The sequence below is a fragment of the Glossina fuscipes genome, unplaced genomic scaffold (assembly GCF_014805625.2).
Source record: "Glossina fuscipes isolate IAEA_lab_2018 unplaced genomic scaffold, Yale_Gfus_2 112, whole genome shotgun sequence".
In the NCBI taxonomy this organism is placed as follows: domain Eukaryota; kingdom Metazoa; phylum Arthropoda; class Insecta; order Diptera; family Glossinidae; genus Glossina; species Glossina fuscipes.
In genome coordinates, this window is record NW_023998455.1 from 7,646,077 (window position 1) to 7,668,575 (window position 22,499).

The 22,499-nt window shown below is 34.5% G+C and overlaps 1 protein-coding gene across 1 annotated transcript; it reads right to left on the reverse strand.

The window, feature by feature from the left end:
• Positions 1–1,088: 1,088 nt before the first annotated feature.
• On the reverse strand, positions 1,089–21,022 carry LOC119639418 (ichor). The gene is made up of 2 exons (XM_038036778.1): positions 20,873–21,022; positions 1,089–4,572 (listed from the first exon to the last, which is right to left on the reverse strand). The coding sequence occupies exon 2, from the start codon at positions 4,318–4,320 to the stop codon at positions 2,608–2,610; it is 1,713 nt and encodes a 570-aa protein (XP_037892706.1). The 5' UTR covers positions 4,321–4,572; positions 20,873–21,022; the 3' UTR covers positions 1,089–2,607.
• Positions 21,023–22,499: the final 1,477 nt, after the last annotated feature.

Consider the following 22,499-nt stretch of genomic DNA (forward strand, 5'->3'; position numbering starts at 1 on the left):
CTAATTAATTGCCATAAAAACCATAGATACATTTTCTTGATTTTGTACATTTTTATCATCTGGGTTAATTAAAACTAAATAATTTTTAAGCTTTTTAAGGTGTGTTCTATAAAGATTTCATTAAAGAATTTCTTTTCTTTTTTTTCGTTTCATAATTTTAACTGAGGTACTTTTCTACGCATTTTTGTTCTTACTTTAAAATAAATAATATATACATGCAGTTATATTTATATTAAATTTTATATGTGTATGTATACTTTGCGTTTTTTTTCTCTTTTTTTTATTTTCTCGCAGAACTTACAAAAAAAGTATAATAAAATTGATGTAATTTTATTAAAAAACAAATTCCTTTTTTTTTTTTGTTTTTATTTCATTATTTTCCTAAGGCTCACAGTATTGCGTCAAGACGGAACAACAGTTGCAAAAAGACAATTGGACGCTCCGTTGTATTTACATTGCTTGTGATCTCTTAGAAATTCTTCTAGCAATTCCCTCTTTCTCTCAAAAAAGAAAGAACTGCGGACTGATTTTTTTTGTCCTTTCACTTGGTCGAATTAAATCGGGACCAGGCAAAGTGCTATTAGAACAAAAATTTCGTGTGCAAGTTATGAGGAACAGGTCATGGACGATAATGTTTTTGTACTCACTCCTTATTCAGAGACCGCCCTTGAAATGCTTTCATTGCCAGTTCAGTGCAATAGATGAGATAAAAATCAGAAATTTGTCAGTTGAACTTCAGGTATGGCATAACGTCGCGGATTCTGTAAGATGCCTACGGCGATATTCATTCCCTATCCCTGTATTCATCGCTGTGAAGAAATCCTTGCGTTCAATTTTCATTTTCATAATCTCTCACTGTCGTTACATGTTCTTTGTATATCATTTTCTCGGAAAAAAATTAAGCTGGATCTTTGAGCTTTTTCCTATCGTAGTTATAAAACACTTAATCGGGTTTTAACGTATATCACTTTGTTCGCAAGTTTTTACCAAACAAAAAAGGCGAACTGCAAATGATTTCATTCTACGATTGAATTAAGTAAAATTCCCAAGAGCATAAATAAGCTCTTTATTCTCTCACTAGTGAATTAGTTTTGGTTTTGGTAAAAGCAATTAAGAATTTGCTAGGATCAGTACTTGGATGACTATCAGAATGCGTGTGAAGAGGGAGAGAAAAATGATCTTCGTAGCGGTATGTTTTAATGATCAATACCGAAGCAATCAACGTACAAATGTAAAGAAATAAATATTAATGATATGAGAATGTTTTAAAAGGTAGTTCAATAAGTTCTCGGCAGTTGCTTTCGAAAAAGTACTTCACGCATTTACGGGCGGTTATCGCATTTTCGCCCCACATCCAGTGGAATTTTTTTTGTTCAGTGTACAACAGAATAGCATCTAATGGCATAAATACTGCGTGCTAAAGGACAGCAGCTTGTAAATAACTGAGAGACTTATATCGTACAAGGACCAGTATCAAAATTACGGGCGAAGTGAACGCTTCCAGTACGCCTTGTAATGCAATATATTTCAGCACGTAGCACTTACTTGCGCACCTAATATCGCATCTTGAATGCTGGTCAATAAATTAAGAGCAACAATCTATGTCATCGTCTCTTATATCCATTTTTCAAAATGCGCCTCGTTGTGACACCAAAGTGTTGTGAACTTTCTTGACAAAATGAATATACTTTTCGTCCTTTGGTGATCGCTATAAAAACTATTTAAATGTAAAATTTTCTTCACCTGACATATTCAGAGTCGTCAAAATAATAAAGTCGCATCAAACGGCTTAAACTATCCAAAATAGCATTGAACGGTTTAGCTTTAAGAGAAAAGAAAGAAATGCTGGAAGTGTCTCTAATTCGGGCCGTTTACAGGCTCTTCTCTAAAAGGTAATGATAATAAAAAATTTATGACTTTTGATTTGTAGGTGTAGATGGACCCGCTAGCTTGTATATGTGGCTCGAAATGCTTTCAGATAATACTTTCTGCTTATCTTATACGCATTCCTGATTGTAAGAAATCTCTAAGAGCTCAAAAGCAATCAACGACAACGAATAGTAAAATCGTTTGTGTGATCAGATTTTATTTAGGCTTAAAATTCATTTTATACGATTAAAGCTGCAGGTTATCACCAAAGTTCCCAATTGGTCGTATGTAGCACTTTGGTGCTCTATGGAAAGAGCTTCTTCGCATTTCATATGGATTAAAGTGCCATATCCGATCAATAATGGTTGGTGTTTCCTGAGCCGCCTCAACTATGATATCAAATAAAATTTGATCACACATCGCGTTTAAAGAATATCGAAAAAAAAAAAATGCTCAAACAACTGACGGAGAGCAGTTAGTTGTTCGATTTATTCGATATACTTTTCGAGTGACAAATTTATACTACAACTATACAATCGAAATGTACCTAGAAGAAGAAGAAGCAGATGAATGAAGGTAATCATATGAAAGAAATCTTTTGACTGTTGGTCTTTTTTCATTTTTCTTTTTTTTTTAATTCTGTCAAAGCACTTTCGAGTGTTGTAGTATAATATGTTTGAATTGTAGATTTTCGATTACCTCGCCTTTATGGTGTCGTTTTGAGAGAGGGTTTTCGTGTCAGTCACGCCCAATTCTCTTATGTATCTGTTGATGTTTGAGCAAGTGGGCCTTCTGTCGAAACGCTTTAGCGCACACTTCACAGCGGAAGGGCTTTTCGCCCGTATGCGTACGTAAGTGAACTTTAATGTTACTCTTGTTTAGGAAACCTCGATTGCATATACTGCACCTGTGAACTGGTTTTTCTTTGCCCAACAATCCAGACAAATCATTGGCGTTGAAATTAACTGAGGAAGGTGACGTAATGGCATTCAATTGCTGCGCTCCATTGCCCGAGCTATTTGTTTGATTACCGTTGCTTGATTGACCCGCTTGATGATGTTGCGCGCCTGCAGTGTTATTGTGCTTCTTTTGGGATCTTGACCGTTTTGTTTTTGGAGTTCCGGTGGGTGTGATTGTAGTGGTGTGGGGGAAATTACCCATTAAATCCGGGCTACAGATTCCGTCTGACTTCATGGCCGATATAGAAACTTGATACTGCTGGGGATTGCTAAGGTAACGCGGATTGATCATGAGATTATCGGTGGTAGATACCACCGAGCCGGGCGGACTGGCAGAACTGGACGTTGCCGTGGGTAATTCGTTACAAAATGAGGTAGAACTGGGAGTTTCACTTTTCATATTAATCGTCGGAGGACCATTCTGCAAACGATTCTGCAGTAGGGGCATGCAACCGTGCGTTAGCAGACTTTGCAGTGTTGAAGAGTTAGTGTGGACTGGAGATTGGGGTAAAATAAAGTCATTCAAGGAGTCCTGTTGAGATACCACCAGTTTTCCGTCTTGTTGCGAACAGTTACCGTTAAACCATGCGTCCAAGTCCATCCAGGAGCCTCGCGTGTCATTCCCTTCATCTTTATCCAATTGATTAGGTACGGTGGTATCTGCTATCGCACTGCCTATAATAGCCGCTATATCATCTATAGAGTTCATGTCCACATATTCGCTAAGATCCTTAGCGTCCGCATATATTCGTACACCACCTGAATCGGGACCCTGATCACTGAGACCCGTCGTCGCACCATTATTAAGGGATGGTGCAGACATTATACAGCTGTCAGCTATCGAATACAACTTATTGTCTAATGGACTATCGGCAAACAGTTTTACATCGTTTAGGCAGGCGTCGGCATCCGCGTTGAGCACAGTTTCGGGCAGGCATGTAGACGATGATACTATATTGTGGTCGGTTGTGGAACTATGACTATTGTTCAGATTATTTGCTAAACCCAAAGACCCCGTTGCATTGCTATTCCCATTTGTAGATGATAAAGGTGACGTACCAGACGTCGCTGCCGCTAATTGTATTGTGGTCGAACCCAAAACTCCCGGTGTTGTCGTGTTCGATTGATAGGCACTTTGTATGTAATTGTTATTAGTTTCGTCCGGCAGCCTCTGAGCTATTGCGTGATAATGATGTCCGGATATACCGTTTATCGATAGATGTCCCGTATACCCGGTAAATGGTGGAAGCGGTTTTAAATCAGATAACGCATTCAATGAAGAAGAGTTCAACAGTAAGTTATCCAAAACATCTAACGAATTCTTTTGCTCCGAATCACTGGGCAATGAGTCTAAATCGTGTTCCAGCAGCAGTTTATGACCATCCAGCAGATATTGGTCTTGGCTGCTATTCTGTGTCGGACCCCAGCAGGGACTCATTAGCATACTTTCAACTTCAGATTCCGTTGGTCCATTCATACTGCAAAACTTCATTTTATTTAAAATGCGTCCGTGTGTCTTATTTCGATATCGTTTACAATATAAACGGTAGCGAAGGAAGTTACTGAGAAGAAAATAGGAAGAAGGAAGATGATTTTTGTCTCCTTTTGTTTGAATTGTTATACGTTATTATTGTTTCCCTTTTTTTTTTTGCATAAATAAATAATAAATAATGTATTATACGCTTTGGCTGTATAGCATTTTAATGTTTATTACATCTTTAAGTATTTTTAGTAGCATTTTGACCTGAAAAGACGAAAAAAAAAAGAGAATTAAAAGTCGCAATTAATTTAAAAGTGCAATAAAAATAACGGCGATCGTGAATTTTTATTAAAACGTTTCATTCTATTGAAAATATAAAGCTGAGCCGCTTAAAAGATGAAAGGATTAAAATCGTAGCTGTTGTCGTAGCATACGAATGCTTATTTCTTTGTTTGTACGTTCTTCGTAATGAAAGTAATGAAGAAAGTCGAAAACGTATACCTATCTTCTTATGTGTACTCGTTGAAGATATTTCCGTTTTCACAAAATAGCTTATTAGGCTTGGTCTAAATTTAGAGGGCCTTCAAATGGTTTTCTCTCATTGAATATATGCTTATGTCATATTATTTGCTGTCTTTAAATTTGTGACCCAATAATAAAGCAGAATGACAGACTTATTTGGTCAAAGTGCAGCATATAATATTCTAATCTAAATGAACGTTTCTAGTTACTTTCTGGTTCATTCGTTCTGCCTTTGCAGTGACTTTGTTAAAAGGTCTAAAGTACTCATCCATGCTTCTTACAATTTCTCAATTCGGCCAAAGCAAATGTGGCTTCTTCAACCGCTGCCTTCTCTTGATGCCAAATATTTGTTTGTCTTTATATCCATCAGTTTGTTTGTTTTACATATATCCATCAAAAAGGAACTTCGAAGAAAACATAAAATATATATATTGCTGTATGCTTGCAGTGGCGTGTGTTTTTCATAATCTCTTGGTCGCAAAAATGAAGATATCGACTTCAAAGGTGGTGGAAACAATGAAACAATGAGCATCATTCCTTATCAAAAATGGACATCTTCAGCTTTTCTTGCTTTTCATGTGAACAAAAAAAGAAGACTTTTCTTAACGAAATGACTAAAGTAAAGTATGCGGAAACTATGGAGCATTCAAATGATGCATAGTAGCGTCGAATGTCCGACTAAGATGCCATTATTCCTGATGAATGTGAAAAAGGGCTCAAAGCTTTGCATACTTTCCAATCTTGTTTCCCTTTCACTTCGTTCACAATCTATCCATTTATTAATTCGCCTATAGAAAAATGAAACCGAGATTGAAACTATGATCCTACGTTTAATCTTTGCGGTATAATATCTTGAAAACTTCATCTTGTACATCTGATCCTCTCCTATGCTCCACATATAAGGCATGCAGCTTATGCAGTACGTACAACATACATAAAGCTTACTATAGACTCTTTCGCTTAGACAGCTAAATAGCTATTAGTGTTGATTTTGAGATGTTATATATGTTCAATGTGATTTCCTTTTGGAAAATCCAAATAAAATTTATTTCCAAACATCAACAGCTTTTTTAAGTTGATTTTCTGATGAAATTTTAACTAGAATCATACGATTTATCAGCCCATAGACGCTTAATAGCAGACTACGCATCTGAAGACATTTTTCATTACGTCTCTTAATCCAAAATGAAAAAAGGGAACGATTACCGTCTTAGAGAATTTAGTAATTTGAGAGAATAACAATGAGCGACCACTTGTTGCAATGTATTTGAACACATATGGGTAATAAAGGAATGGATGGCGTAAATTTGAAAAGACTATAAAAGTCTTCGAAGTGCTTCCGTCGTTTAAAATGATATTCGAAATCGTTGCAATAACTGACTGTCTGATAAGAAAAATCACAAAATGTGTATAGTAAAGCGTAAAACATGCAAATGTTAATTTAAAATATAAAAGAAGTAAAAAGTGTACACACCAGGGATAATAAAAATTATTGTAAATTAAAAATTTTAAGTGGTATTTAGGTCGAAAACATAAATGTAATCTATAAAAGAAAAAAATGTTATTTCTTTTGCTGGATTTCGACCATATATCGCAGAAGGATAATTGCTCTTTTTGCATATAGCATATGGCTAAATATTGCCGCCAAATCCCGTACCGATGCGTAAGTAATATCAATGGAAAAATATCCATTTGACAATAAAGAATAGATGGACACGTTACGAATGAAAAAGCGTTACGCGTGCGTGCAAATGCAATAAATTTCTACTCCTTATTAAGACTGAAAGACCGACGGACATATAAACCAATTATCGTAAAAATTCGTGGTATTGACCGGCAGGGATAATTTATAGGATTTTTGGACCATATTTGTGAGCGCACAAGTTAGCTATACCTTCGAATGTGAAGTGAATTTTGGAAAAAGAAAGGGGAAAAGGAACGCGAAGAGAGATATAAATTAGCTGATGAAAATTGTAATTACATTCCACTTGCAGTTGAGACTTTTTTCTGGGAAATTCCCTATCTTATGGAAACGTAATCGTAATGATGACGACGGCTACGGTAGAGAATGAAAAAAAGGACGAGGAAAAAGCCATTACAGGTGTAAGTTATTGAATTATTGCGGCCTTTAAGTTATTACATACAACCATACAAATACCTTCTAGTCATATATATATATATTATGCGCTTGCCTTTAAAGACTTAAACCTATACATATATTCATACATATGTAAAAATAAAATGAAAATTTCAGTCCCAAAGTCTCAACGGCATCGTATATTATAGTAAAGCGCCAAGAATAGTACGCCGCATCCCAAGTGACATCCAAAGGCAGAAAAAAAAAGAAATAAGAAAATGTTAATAACAAAATTAAAAGATGCCGCTCTGTGCCCAATTGACTATTTAATAATAAATTTGTGTATGATCAGTTAGCCTTTGAAAAAATTTTCATAAGTCATAGCAGACTTGGTAAAAACACTCACGCATATGGTAAATATGTATAAGCCTTTCTTGTAAGTTTATATATATATATATATATATATATATATATATGTTTGCACGTACATTTGTCTTTGTGTGTAAAATCACGTACAAGTTTGAAAAGAATTGGGGCCACTCACAACGCTAACAAGACATTCAACAGCCGTAACAGTATTGGAAGAAATACAAATACAAAAAAAAAAGCAAAAAAAAAAAAAAAAAACACAAAAAACCACAATTTATAGACCAACAACAAAACCTATATAAATTTCGCTTTCAACAGGTTTGCGGCGAACGTTCACATACGCACACACTATACATATAGACAAAAGACAGGCCAATACGACGTCACGACGTCATACGAAAAGAAGTAGAAATACGAGAAGAAAGTACAAGAAAATACATGAAAGACACAATAATAATAATAAAAAAGGTTTTTTTTTTTTAATTTAAAAGAGAGTAAAACATGTTTCAGTGACACCGATCAAGCAACATTTGTTGCGATACATTACAAAAAAACAAAAAAAGAAGAAAAAAAAGGAAGAAAGAGAGTGACTGCAGATCTGTTATGGTCTTCTCTCTTTAGATTAGTTATTACTCCTTTTAACTACACACGCATGGCTCTTATTATGGAAATTCGGGAAGTTTTACCAGCAACGCTAACCATGCTCAGCCGAGCAAAGCCAATGCGATACAACGAACCGAACAACCAATTCCGAAATCATTTGGAAACGGCAATAAGGCATAAGCACAACTCGTAACAAACAGTTGAACATAACAAAAGCAACTAACTAACTAACTAAGCCAAGTTTGTTGCCGGTCTCTGGCTTATACATACGTTTATATATATGCGTTTAAGCGTTTGTGCCTTTAACTATTATAATCATGCTGCAGCTTTACTAATACAATTGCAAGCAAAATTATTGACGAAGCAAAGCAGAAAGAAAGACAACACTTACTATATAACAAATGTACCGTTATATGAAAAGACCTGCTGACACACTTCCGCGATCGGCTTATAAACGAATCACTTGGGTTTAGCTGCTTCATTTTCTGTTAACCAAAGCGCAAACGCGCTATAGCATCGCTCTCTTTCTCTCTGTCATACTTAGCACTCTCTTTTCCATTTTTTTTTTTTTTTTTTTTTTTTGCTAAATAAACTCGTGTTTGTGTGTATTTCAGAGCTGGGTTTTCTCTAATAATTTGTAAAGCAAAGAGAGCGATACTCTGAAAAAAGGAAAAACAAAGAGAGGCAGTAGTCTTCGGTTAGCATTTCTTTTTTTTTCCTTAACCGATTCTGTGAGCTTTTACGTAAGTAAATATACGTCAATCTGTTGTTGTATATGAGTGTGTAAACACCATCAAAATTGACTGAAAATAATGTTTATGCTATAATCGCCTTTGCTGTCTATTAATATGCTTAGATATACATCTACATGTGTATGTGTGTCATATGTTTTTTTTTTTTTCCTGTTTTTTTTTCACTTCAGGTATATTTATGATTTACATATAAATTTATTTCTTTCCAGAACTCAGTTTTAGATAAATTGCATAGATTTACATAAATTTCAGCAATGCAGCCACGCGAGCCCCTATCGATCATATACGAAAGACTATCTCGTATCGTAGGAACACACCATTGCTGCTTGTTGAGCTGTTAACATATATGTTAGTTGTGTGTTGCATTATCTTTTGTTGTCGGATTTTGTTGTTGGGAAAATTCAATTTTTTTTTTTCTTTTATAACCGACACACACACACACACACACACACACACATACACACACATCCACCAACAAGCTGTTATGGGACAATTGTCATTCACTTGGATTTAACTTTATATCTGCAGAATACAGTCAATGTATACACATAACTGTTGTTATAATAGGAGGCTTTTTGGATCATTTACTTGTACGCCACAATACAGCATTATATATATTAACAATAGGGTAATTTATTAAATGTGTGTGTGTATGTGTGTATACCTAATTAATACCTAACGGTATATGTTTCAAAGATATATGTTTAGTGTTTCGTTCACACTTTTCGCACGGGGGTCAAGTTTACGTTTGCGCAAAAAAAATCGGAAATCATAAGTGCTTGTAGAGTTTATATGACAAAGCAAAATATTACTCGATACATTTTTATAAAACTGTTATCAAAGAAAAAAAATCGAACAATAATTTTCTCACTTCGCCACTTCTGACGCTTGATCAGCGATCTTAAATTTTAAACCGAAATCTAATATTTCATGTCCACATTCCCCTTGAAGTTGTTTGCGCTCAGAAACTCAGTCTGATAAATTGCTGTCTAAACGAAAGGCTATACAGAACAACCTGTTGATGCGGTTTTCTAAGAAAACTTTCATCATCTCCACTTGACAGACAACCTACAAAACTTCTCACTTCTCTAGCCAAATGAAATTCCATATGCTAGGTGTATACTATGCAAAGTTAAAAGAATGATGGCTAAGCTTGAGTTCTATAATCATCCGCGAAATGGTCAAGTTGCCCTCTAACATTATTCCAGTGATGGCAATAGGATGCGTGGGAAAAATAAAGACAATTAAATGCAAATTTATTTTTGCGTACTTTGTGTGAAAAGATTTCGAATTATTTTTCAATTGATCGAAAGTAGCCTTTAACGGGTAATGGTCTCTATTTTGTGAGTGTTATTTTTTTGCCGTTTTCCCTATCGTTTTCAATGATCTCTTAACCAGTTAGCTGCGCATGACGCGTACATGTGCCAAATCAAATCTTCATTTTCTTACGTTTGACGTCTACCCAAGCCATATGAAATAACAGTCAAGTAAGAACGTTATAGTTAGGGAGCATCGATCATTGCATGCCCTACACAGCTTTGTCGAGTGCAGTTATTCACCCGTTTTGGTAACAACCAACACCAAAATGCGGACATTATTTTCATGCAAAGCCATAATATTTGTGAAAGCCGCATATTGGAAGTTCACATTTTCTCTTCATATAACGGTTTGCGTTCCGTAATCGCACCTATATATGTTGGGACCCAAAAAAATAGACCTGTGTGATCCAAATTTCTTATCATTAAATTTTTGCTGAAAAGCTGCTATGAGTTAATGTTCATTATAAAATATTAACCAATTCGAATCATTTTGTAACTTTTTGGCCATTTTTAAATATGCAACAACCAGAAGGACTTGAGATAGACCTACCTTCTGTTATACTGATCGGTTCACAATCAGTTTCAGAATAAGAATCAATTTCTGAATTCATTCTTACGTACGGTCACAAACTTGGAGATGGCAACTTGGAAGCAAAGAATTATTAATTTTTTTATCTAATAGGAATGAAGTTTTATTCGCTTTATTTTGATTTTTTCGTATATATATATTCTGGTATACGCGTTTTGAAGAATTTTATCCAAGACGTTTTATTCCGAGTTGAACTATTTATGTATATCAGAAACTCTGGCGTCATACCCATAGATTATGTTGTCGTGGAGCCACAGCTGACATTTGAAGTCAATTTGGAGATCTTCTAAAAAAAATAGTTCTTCTTGCAGTAGCTTTGGAGTAATAAATTTTAGGGATTGAAGCATGATTTCAAGCACAAAAATAGTTTTTCTCATGCCAAACGCTTTTAACGTGTTGTCTGATGATGTGAAGACGAGCGGAAAAGGTATACAATAAAAAAAAAATTAAAACGAAGCCAAAGAGTATGAGCTGCGTGCATTCTACTCAACAATGTTATTGTAACGATATTTATAGAAAATTCAAAAAAAAAAAAAAGCGAAAACTGTGAGAATATGCTGTGTGGTGTTTTCAGAAATCTTTTCTTTTGTGTTTTCAGAAATCTTTTCTTTTGTGTTTTCAGAAATCTTTTCTTTTGTGTAGCTTTCTATTGTAATAAAGTTCCTGTCAACATTTTCTTGATAAGCCTGGAATCTTAGGACCACAAGAATGCCCTTCCATTTTTGAGATAAGGTATAATTTCTCCAGCAGTTGTTTAAAAACAAAATCGCGCCTTTTACACTGTACACGTGTAGCAACATATTTGAGAAAACGACAAGCGACGAATTTATAATCTACGACGGAACACTTCATCCTAAATTTTTTATCTCTTGGCAAGAGCATTTAAAGTTTTCGAGCTATTTTCAGCCTCATATTTATTCAGCAGCGAACTTAATCAAGCTGCACCGACTTATTTTTGTTAGGAAATGCATTTATGGAAACATGAATGCTTTGCAAAGACATCTATCTATCAGTGCACTGAGGAAGTTAGATAAAATATTTCATCAAAGCAGAGTTTTCGGGGCGTTTGAGGAAAAGCATATAATTTCTAGAAAAAGACTTTAATGAAAGATAATGAATTTTTTCCCGCCTATTCTCGAAGGTTTGCAGCGCCTAATAAGTCAATAAAGAAAGCTTCTTGTTCTGAAAGATTATCTTTTAAACTAGTAGAAACAGATAGAAGCTCTACAGGGGAACACGACCTGCCATGAAAACTACTTGATAGTGAAATAATTCTTATAACGATTTTTCAAAATAAGATCGAAGAGTAAGGGGAGCGGTCGAAAAACTGGTCCGATTTTACCAAATTTCCTCACAAGAAAAGAAGACGATACGGACAGATAGACAGACAAGTTTAGATCGAAATAGAAAGTGACTCTGAATTGATCCGGATAACAAAGAGTACGTCTATCCCAAATCCTCCAAGAGATGGCACCCGCACAAACTTAACAGATGTTTATATCACTAGTGGTATAGAACACACAAACAAACAATTTCCTGAAAAGTACGCAGCAACTTCCTCCCCTTAACTAACAAAACTTACATAGGAAATTATATCTTGACCAGTACTCTTCAAAATGATTGGGTCGGTCTGACGTTAACTGTTTATACGCGTTTAAAAGACTTTGTTGTAGCATTCTTTCGCAATGCTTTAAAAGGCGATTCCTAAAGTTCACGAGCTGCACGGAATCTAGAAAGATTTCATATTGCAGATGCTTATAATGTTTTTCCTTTTTGGGTAGTAATGATCGCATTGAACCAGCAAACCTTTTTCATTTTTCCAAAAATAGATTTCCACAGGCACTAGGCAATCGAATTTCAAGCGAATTTAAAGCGCTTGAGTTTGCAAAAAACCTAAGAAGAAGCGAATTTTAATTGGAAGTGATTCTCAGGTTCTTTTAAAGCCCTTTAAAGCCCCTCGAAATTGATATCGAAACAGGACATAGGATTCAATCGTGCTTTTTCATTGGAATTAGAGAACGGATTGCGATGATTACTGTTAAAGCTTGTAGTTAAAAAGGTTGTAGTGCTTAGAGTACACTGTGTGAGCGACAGGTTCATTTTTTAGATCCATCTAAATGTTTTCTGTTAGAACCACCTTCGGGACAATAATAACATATATTATGTGCAAGCGAAGAGCAAGGCATTCGACTCTGACTCTTTGACTAACTATTTCCCCTCAAAATTATAGGCACGTCCGATGCTTTAAACAGGAAGGCAATAGAGCTTTTGTTCAAATTTTTGCCTAAAAGTCTTTGCTGAAATTCTTCTCTTATGTAGCCTTTTTGGTCTTTTTTCCTAAACGTTCTTGTAGCGATATATACTTTCTTAAAACTTCATTAATCTGGTGAGATGTGCTCTATTAGGTGGAAATAAATTTTTCGAAACGTACTGCATGGGACTGAGCGGTAACGCTAACGTTATGGCTTATGAATTGTGGATAACATTTTTATATGTATAATAAAAAGCGGATTTATGTATGCGTTTGTAAGACATTCTTTTAATCGTGTAATTGTCTTTAATCGTTTGTCGCTATAATCGGCATAATTTAATGTTTGTTTAAAGTGTTAAGCAAGTAAGCAAGAATTGTCATAAAAAAGTTTTTAAGTTTTTTTTTTTTTTAACTAAAAGCACATCTATGTAAAAACACAAATATTTCTTTAGCGCTTAATGTTTTTTTTTCTTTGAACGAAAATGTAATGTTTTATCGTGTTTGCCCTATCAAGCATTCAAATCATTTTACAACGACTGCCATTACTACCGTTTTCTAAATGTAATAAGTTGTAGTAGTAATCGTAATTAAATGCTGTACTGTGGATTGCGGTGTAGTTATAGTTGAATTTTATAATCTTACGAAAAAAGAAAAGCAAAACGTGCAATAACTATAACGGCAACTAAGAAACACAAGTAAGAAAACTGAGGAAAAAGATCGACTTTGTTATGACCGACCATCTTTCAAAAACAATTTCAAAAATGTATGAAAAATATCTTTTCCTCATTGAGAAAGCATATTAGCGGGAAGATTAAAGTCAAAATACCACAGAAGCATACCACAGCTTTCAATTCATATGCGAACTAGGATGACTTTATTGCATTTCCTACATAAGGTCTTGCTATATACAAAAGTCGCTTCACCTAAGTCTTAAATCTTTTTTGACTACTTACAATAATCCGACGGACAGACGGACAGACGGACAGACGGACAGATATGAATACATATCTCGATATCCAATTACCAATAGGTTTGTTACGAATCATTTGACTTGCTTTGTATGCCCTCAAGCTCGACCTGATGAATATAGAAAACAAATACTAACCAATAATGCAGCTATGGCTACGTTGATAAATACCACGAATTATAGATTTGTACGAGTGGTTTCTTATCTTCTTTAAAATATGTATGGTGTGTGCAAGAGTGTGCTTGTGTATGTATACATAGATATGGGGAATTTTTATATTGAGTAGCTACCACATTTTCATTCATTCATGGCAAATATGAAGAGTGCTTAGCTTAGAAAAAGCTACCAACAGCTTAACACAGCTGACGATGATAAAGACGACGACGACGACGACGATGATGATGATGATGATGATGATGGTGGCTGAAGTTGCTGCTGTATCAGAAAGAAGCAGTTGACCAAAATTGTTTTACACATACGACGGATATGTGTGAGTTGTTTTCATTGCCACAAATGGCTATGCGGCCATAGCGGCCGCACGGTCACATTTAGAGTCTCTTAGACGAAGCCATGAAAAGCAGCACAAGACAATATGCACGCCAAGCAAGCATTTGTTCATACACAAGCGGCACGTGCGACCACTTGTTTTTTTATTTCTCTATGTTTTTTTTTTTTTTTTTTTTGGTTTTTTTCTTTTACTTATATACATGTATATACATACATGTGTAACTTTTGCTATTCATTTTTTCATTTTTACTTTTTTTATGGCCACAATCATGAATGCATACGTATACATACGTGCATACATACATATATGTAGATTGTGCAGCTTTACTAATTTTAATGTCTGTCAAAGCCCAAAATACTATTAGCCATCGTAGTTGACCCCAATGTTGATGCATAGCGTTGTAATACAGACAATCAATGGCAACGTACCGTGTTGCCGTCCGAGTCGCTGCTTGCAGTTGTTTAACTTCTTAAGAGTTATTGTGTTGCCTAATTTGGGCGGTTTTACTTTAAATCATTGCATCTATTGATTCACTAACTAGCTGATGGACTGACGAGCTGGCTGACTAGTTGACTAGTTTGTTTGCTTGCACTTCACACCGTCACATTGTTCTCACATTTACGTTGTTATTCGTTTTTTTTTTTTTTTCTCTAATATTTTTCTTTACATAGAATCCCTCAACTTATATCACGTACTTATATTCTCGGTCTTGGTCAAGTTTTTGTTGTTTTGCTCTTTTTTGTTTCATTTCTTGTTTTTTTTTTTTTTCGGTTTTTCATTTCGCTAATCATTGCAATTTGTTTAAAGTTGATTTTTTGTGCATGTTGCGATATTCTCCGCTTTTATTATTTAACCTTGTACCGCTTTGTTTCGCTTTTCTTTGCCAAGTTCCAACTAAATTCATTCAATATCTTTCATGTAAATTGTATTGTATTGTAGGTATCTTCTATGCGCTCGATGTGTTCTACTCTCTGTACACAGTAATGACCTCGTTAAATTTACAACTTCCATAATTAGTTAAACTTGGCCCTTTAACGGAAGTTTTAATGTATTTCTTCTATTTCTTCTGTTAAAATACCACAATTTATGTATTTCGCGATTTAACTTTGTCTCTTATGCTATCCGCTTAAGTATAATTTAGAAATTGAGGTTAAGAAATGAAATTCAATTTTTTATTTGCACTCAACAAGGGTCGCGACAAAGCAACATAGCAAACACTCACTAACGAGGTTAACGTTGAGTTTTGTATGAATCATTATTATCTTCTTTAAATTCATAGGCACCTTATGTGCACTTTGTTTTCAGGATCGAAATAGTTAATTAAAATTAAATGGAAAAATATCCATTGAATTGTCGACGCAAATGCTTTACAATGCTTTCTTTAGCTGCTGTATTGAGACACGGAGACGGAACCGGAGACGGAGTTCAAGTTAATGTGAAGTTCTATTCATTTCGGTCCTTTCATCTGTGTTCATTTCAGGTCAAATCGAAAGTCATAAAATTTTGGAGATCTTAAATAACTAACGCATTTACTCATAATTACACCGCTTGCGAGGATGCAGGCGGTCGTTAAGATAGCTTACATTTAATAAAGGTTCGAGACTTTGCTGAACGTGTCAGGATTTTCTGGAGTAAAATACACAAGGCCCCTATAGAGGTATGTTTATATTGCACTACATTACTTGCGGAAAGTGACGGATCTATGCTCGACTTGAGATAGACCCCGTTTGCTTCTCTGCTTGTCCATCTTATGTGTTTAAACTTCTTCGCACAATTTCGAATACGTTTTGGGAAAATTTGTGGGACTGATATGTTTCGGTATAAGAAAAAAACATATTAAGAATGGATGGGATCGAAGTGCGACTGGAAGTGCGTGGAAAATACAAAGTTTTAAAAACGAATTTTCTTTTTTAATAATTGTCGGCAGAATGTGATTTACGCAATGAGTGTGGACAATCGCGTGGATCGCTTCTTATCAAAATAATAAGTCTTCATAAATGCCATAAAATTTCATCACTCGTATTTTATTATAAAGATTCGTCCTCACATATTCACGTCATAGCTATCCATAGAATCCAACGAAAAGCAAATCTCTCTCAACTAAGGCGATGCACCGAAATGTCCAAAAGAGGCTTCTGCAAGAGTTCGAAATAGTGCAATGGAAGACGCTCAGCAGACAACTACCTTTCGTGACTTCCAAATAGACATTAACTGCTAAGAATTAAATCTGTACGATACGGTGGTTGCGTGAGCAATTCATACTTTGTATGATTTTGTCTGCGCCATATTTTGTAGAAGAGAGAGTATGTAAACTTTTCTTCTTCATATGCAGTCTTCTCTTCTCCTACCCCTGTTTTTTAATTTGCTATTTATTCGATCCAAAACTGTTGAATCATCTGTGTAGGTTCTCGTCTCACTCATTTTAAGGTAGTCGATGAAGATTATATCATGTGCGACCTAAAAAATACTTTGCTGAAGCGTGCTTCTTTTCCCGCTTTGGGGAGCAGAAACTCTTTTGTTTTTTAATGCTTCATGTGATTCTACTGTGTAGCGGTGAAAATAAGTCTCCATGAAATAGCTCACAACTGAAATAAGAAGATCTTTTCAAGTCTGAGATTTTTTGTACATTAAGTTGGCCACGTCAACTGACATTTTTGTCAAACTGCCTGCCCATGTCTACAGTAGTTTAGCGAATAACGATTTTAGATCTACTCTCATCTAGAGAAATGCCTATTTCGAGTCCACTTTTTTTCTTCACCCGAACCAAATGACGTCAAGAGACGGGTTTCAAGTTCCGAGAGTTGACAGAAGACAGATGACGCTAAACTAAATGAAAAGGACGGTTGCGGGAGGATATAAGTTAATTATAAATACTTTGAAAATCCAGGCAATGCGAGAAAGTACCTTATCTTGATGTAAAAAGCAAAAGTTGTCTGTCTGTAATACCGGCAAACAGCTTCGACCAAACGACGGGCAACATTGCACTACGATTGTTATTAATTTAGCAGAAAAAACAAAGTCTAAGACTACGGGAAGAAACAAATGTTATAGAAAAATTGAAACTACACCAATATGGGAGAGTTTTGCAACGAACTTTCCCGAGACATTTGATTAGATGGTCACAAGACTTAATTCCATTGAATTTGTTTCTGGCACTTTTCAGCTACTTCTACATCATCGTTTCCTTGCTTCCTCCGCACGTACTGCCGTACAATGGAATGATTTATATATTAACGAATAGTTTCTTTTTCATACTATGTACGAAATCATTGTATTATGATCCGAGGTTTTTAGAATTTTTTAAATACAAATTTCCTTCTTTTACGTATAACAAAAACCGAGTTAATGGCCGCACTCGCCTATTAGTGAAAGATACGAAAGGTCACCGAACTTTTATTTCGAAAATATTCTTTTGATTTATGTTTAATGTAAAGCTTGTGCCAAAAATTGACTGGAACTTTTGGGGTCACATGTATTTAATTATATGTGTACAGAAAAAAAAAAAAACAAAAAAATGTTTCATTATTATATTCATTTCGTCTACTATGTATTATTTATTGTTATATATTGGCAAAAGCAATTTTATAAATTACTGTTGAAGAAAGGCAGTGCGAAATAAACAAATGTAATATGAGAGTTGAAACGAATTTTCAATGCCTTCCCGTTGTAAATGTGCAAGAAGTAGCATGAAATTTAACCTAATCGGCGCATTTTCGGATGGACTTACATCAAGTAAAAGTTTAACAAATGGTCATTGAACTTATTAAAATATTATTAACTTTTTGCTATGGAACTTATAATAATATCGCCCTTTTGTGATTTTACCTATCCGACTCCTTTTGCGATTAAAGGCCTTGGCCCCGAATTTTGATCTTTTTCATAAGTTTCATTTACCATTCCTAGGAGCATTTGTGTGCGGACTATTCACAGAAAGTTTTTCTGCTCTTGTCCGTTTGCCTATTTCGATCCAACTCTCCCGAGTCGGTTGACTTTGCGAGCAAGTTACCAATACCAGTACCAAATTTCACTGGGACTTGTTCATGCTAATCCATTTTCACCTGGATATGATCTGCGAAAGTAAACTTTCCGCAAGTCGCTAGTTGTGTCGGCAGATATAGTATCTTGAATCTGTATTTTGTTTAACCATTTCGAGATATAGGCTTCTTAGAAATGCGGGCAGTCTTCACGTACACTCATTTTATGAAATGTGGGAGTTTCGTGACAATATTATTAACCTTTAATTTTTTTTATGACGGAAATTCCACCGCAAGACACCTTTAATTGAAGATGCCTAACGAGACTTCCTTTAATATTTTTCTAAAATTTTTTTCTACTACTTAAACATGTGCTTACGGCTCTTCTCAAATATTATTATTCCACTGCCATTCCTTCTATTGCAACCACCGAAGGATGGTCTCCATCCAGGACAGTAAATTTCTTTAAGTTCAGTTCCTGAAAAAACTTTGTCCTCTGTTCGTCTTTCTATTGTTGCACGATAGTAAAAATTATTTTGCACTCGGTTAGTGCAAAAAACTACAAACACCTCAGGCGACAAAAATTGTAACGTACTCCTCCCATCCTACGAGAATTTGGATATTCACATTGAAAAACGGTTTTGATCGCCCCGGTGAGATAATTAACCAAAATTTGAAATTTCTTGTTCAAACTTTGCTTGCTAGCAGGCATGCAGGCGACAATGATTCAGAATGGCAAAGCGATCCAAAACATCTGTAGCTCACAAATTTTTCATACTAGTGCTAAAACAGCAATAAATTTAATATACGCCGCGTTAATGGACACTAAAAGAGAGAGAAAATTAATTAGTGCAACTATTTGTTATTTCTGTTTGACTAAGTGTGTGAGCTTTTTCTTTAAAAAATATTTATTATTATTATTCGAAATATCAAGTTTTTCTACAATAGATTTTGTTCTTTCGCTAGGTTCGATGGTCGGCGACTTTACGTTATTAGTCTATTTCCGCTTCTTTTTTTTCTGTATCATCTAGTGGCAACAAGTAAGTTATAACAAAGGTTCACAATTAAAGTGTAATTTGTGTGCTTAGAAATTGATCGAATTAAGTCAAATTTTGATCGACAGTGCACATGATATCAAATCATTAAGGTTTAAGCGCAAATGTTTGCGTATAAGATAACTTGTTTATCTATTCTCTGAATTTTTCTATGCTATCTCAAGTGTATTCTGTTGAATGTCCGTCTGGTCTAGCAGTTAAGAAGGACCGCTATCCAGTTGAGTTAAAAGGATTCAATTACGCTTGTTTAGTTGTAGCTGCTATCAGTGCTCGTCATAACACTTAACGATTCGGCATAAGCCTCTGGAATTGCGCCCCATTTCGGCCTCTCTTCGAGAACCTGCCTGGTAGTAGCGACTCTTATTTACTCGGCTATGCGGCAGCAGACCTTTGCACATCGTAGGATTTTCTTGATTGTTTAACTTTAACAGACATTTGACTAAAACACATAAGAAGTTTTCCATTAAAGTGGGTTGCGTTGGCTCGAACAAAATTTCTCTAGAGAACGACTGGATGAAACTACAACTGAAATTTGATTTCGTAAGATTGGGAATCGAGTAAATGGTACGACTAAGTAAATGAGGTGGCGCTATTAGAATATGTTTTTTTTTTTTCTTTTTTTTGCCAAAGTCATTGTGCCTTAAAAGGTTCTCTCAAACCTCTTTTCAAATATCCAAATAAATGGGCGGACATACACAAAGTGTTTGAAGATAAATTCGAACTTAACTAGCAAAGACACTTATCAGCTGCCTTAACAGGGCTCGATTCGGTAGTTAGGTCTAAGGTATGTCTGGACTAGAAATTCAATTCTTCATCCAAGCTGGGGAACGTAAGACATGCTCGCGGACACCTCAAGAGTCTATATAAAAATACCTATAAAAAATAATAAACGTGGGGAAGAAAATCAAAATCTGGAACAATGTTTACGAAAGTTTTGAAATTTGGTACGTTAGCACAAAGCGACTACGGGAGAATGGAGACCCTGTTGCGGCCAAAAGAAAAATATATCACGGGATGAACTACTCAGCAAAGCTCAGTTAGGCCATATTTTGGGCATTTACAGGGAGAAAGCCCTCTTAAGGCAGTTGGTAGGTGTCCTTGCTAGTTGCATTGGAATTTATCTTCACATCATTAAAAATCTATTACAAAATGTTTTCGGTGTTTTATAAAATAAAATACGGGAAAATCGTCCATAATCTCGTGCTTATCCTTTAAATATTTAAAAGTTAGATACTAAGACTTGCAAGCTTGTGAGTTCATTGCTCGGCTGCGGAGCTATGTGTTTAAGTCAGAACGTGTGTATGTGCTGCATGTTTCCGCCTTCTTATCTCAATTTGCGAAAACAAACGAGCGCTAACTACATATGATTCACGGACGAGCGGACCGATGTACAGACAAATGGTCTAAGCATTGCATTTCAATTGAATTTGCGTAACATCCATCTATCTATTTCTGACTTTTGTAAAGAAAATCAAAAAACTGATTGATGTTACTTGCAAAAAAACTCACTTACAGTTGGCTTCAAAGCAGAGAGAAACAATTGCATGTGCATGTGAGAGAAAGAGAATAATTACTTACCATATATTGCTATCTAGCAACGATTCGTAGACTGTTTATTCCAGAGCATATCCATTCTGAACGTTAGGTCTCTTATAATCCACTGTTAATCCTTTTGATGCAAATGTAAATATTCTGGCAGATTAATCCTTTTTTGGTAGGTTTTACAGTTTTTATATTTTTTATTAAATGCATTTTTTCCAATATGTATTTTATGAATTTTTATTTTTTTGTATTTTTCATAAACATACATGAAAAATAAAGAATTAGAAGAGAAAAGAAGAAGGAGAAGACATCAAGCTTACAAAAAAGTTTAGTATTTAAATGTAGTTTAAAACTTAAAATGCATAACAATTGCAATTCTATGCATGTAGGGATAAGAAAGAGTTATGTGGGCGAGAGTGGAAATGTTTAGAGGAGACCGCGACCGCACATGAAAAAAACAAAAGAAAAAAAATCACAGAACCCAAAACTTTGAAACTTTGATAAAAAACCATAACATAATTAAAAATTGAAAGAAAAGCCAAAAATGGGGAGGTACTCACAAGAAAGCAAAAAACATACACAAACACATAATAAAACACAAATGTTTATATTTTATATATATTTATGTATATATATATATATATATATAGATTTATATATAGATATGGATATGTTTGTCTGTTCATAAGGAGTATGAGGTTAAACGAAAATCATTGCATTGAATTTTTTGAAGGAAAAAATAAAAAAAATTGTCTTAAATGATTTGTGAGTGAAGAAGTAATTAATTAATTATATCCGAATACTTTGAGAAGGCCTTAAGGGGCTGTACTGGCTTTCCTATATGTAAGGCAATGGAAAATATGGAAAGATTATATATATACAAAACTTAATTGAGATATTTAGTTAAACTAAGAGTAGACAGGTAGGTTACTATGGCGCGGATAGCAGCAGTATGGGATAATTTGTAATGACCTTATCGGGGAAATGATTAGCATTAGATGAGGATTATAAAAATTTTGTTTCGTGAAAGTATTTACAACAGTTTTCTGATTGTTTTGATATATATGTAGGTATTGGTTTTATTTTTTTAATTTTAAAATTTTTTTTTTTTTTTTTTTTTTAAATTAATATTTTTAAAGTTAAGTTGTTTAATAAATTTTATCTTAATTTGTTTTTGAAATATTATTTAATATTCATTTAAATTATGAATATATATATATATAGATATATATATATATATATATATGTATGTATGCATGTAGAGGCATTTGGCAACTTTATATATTTCCTTTTTTTTCTTTCTTTCTTTCTTTCTTTTTCAAAGAATTTTGTGAATTTTCATTTATATTAAAAAGAATCTATGTTGCACGTTTGGTTTTTTTTTACAAATTCTTGCTAATATTTAAAATTTTTTCAAATTTTTTTTTGAAACTTTTTCTTTAAAGCACTCCTTTTTTGCAAAGAAATTTTCTCGTTTTCTTTTTCATTAAGAGAACACACGCATTAATTTTTGTTCCTATTTTATTGTTTTATATTAAAATGTTTATTATTATTATTATTATAATTATTATTATTATTAAAAAACAACGCGGCGCACACTTAACGAAAAAAAATCTTACAAATCCGTATACGACAACGGTAGAAAGCCAACTGTGCGCAGGCG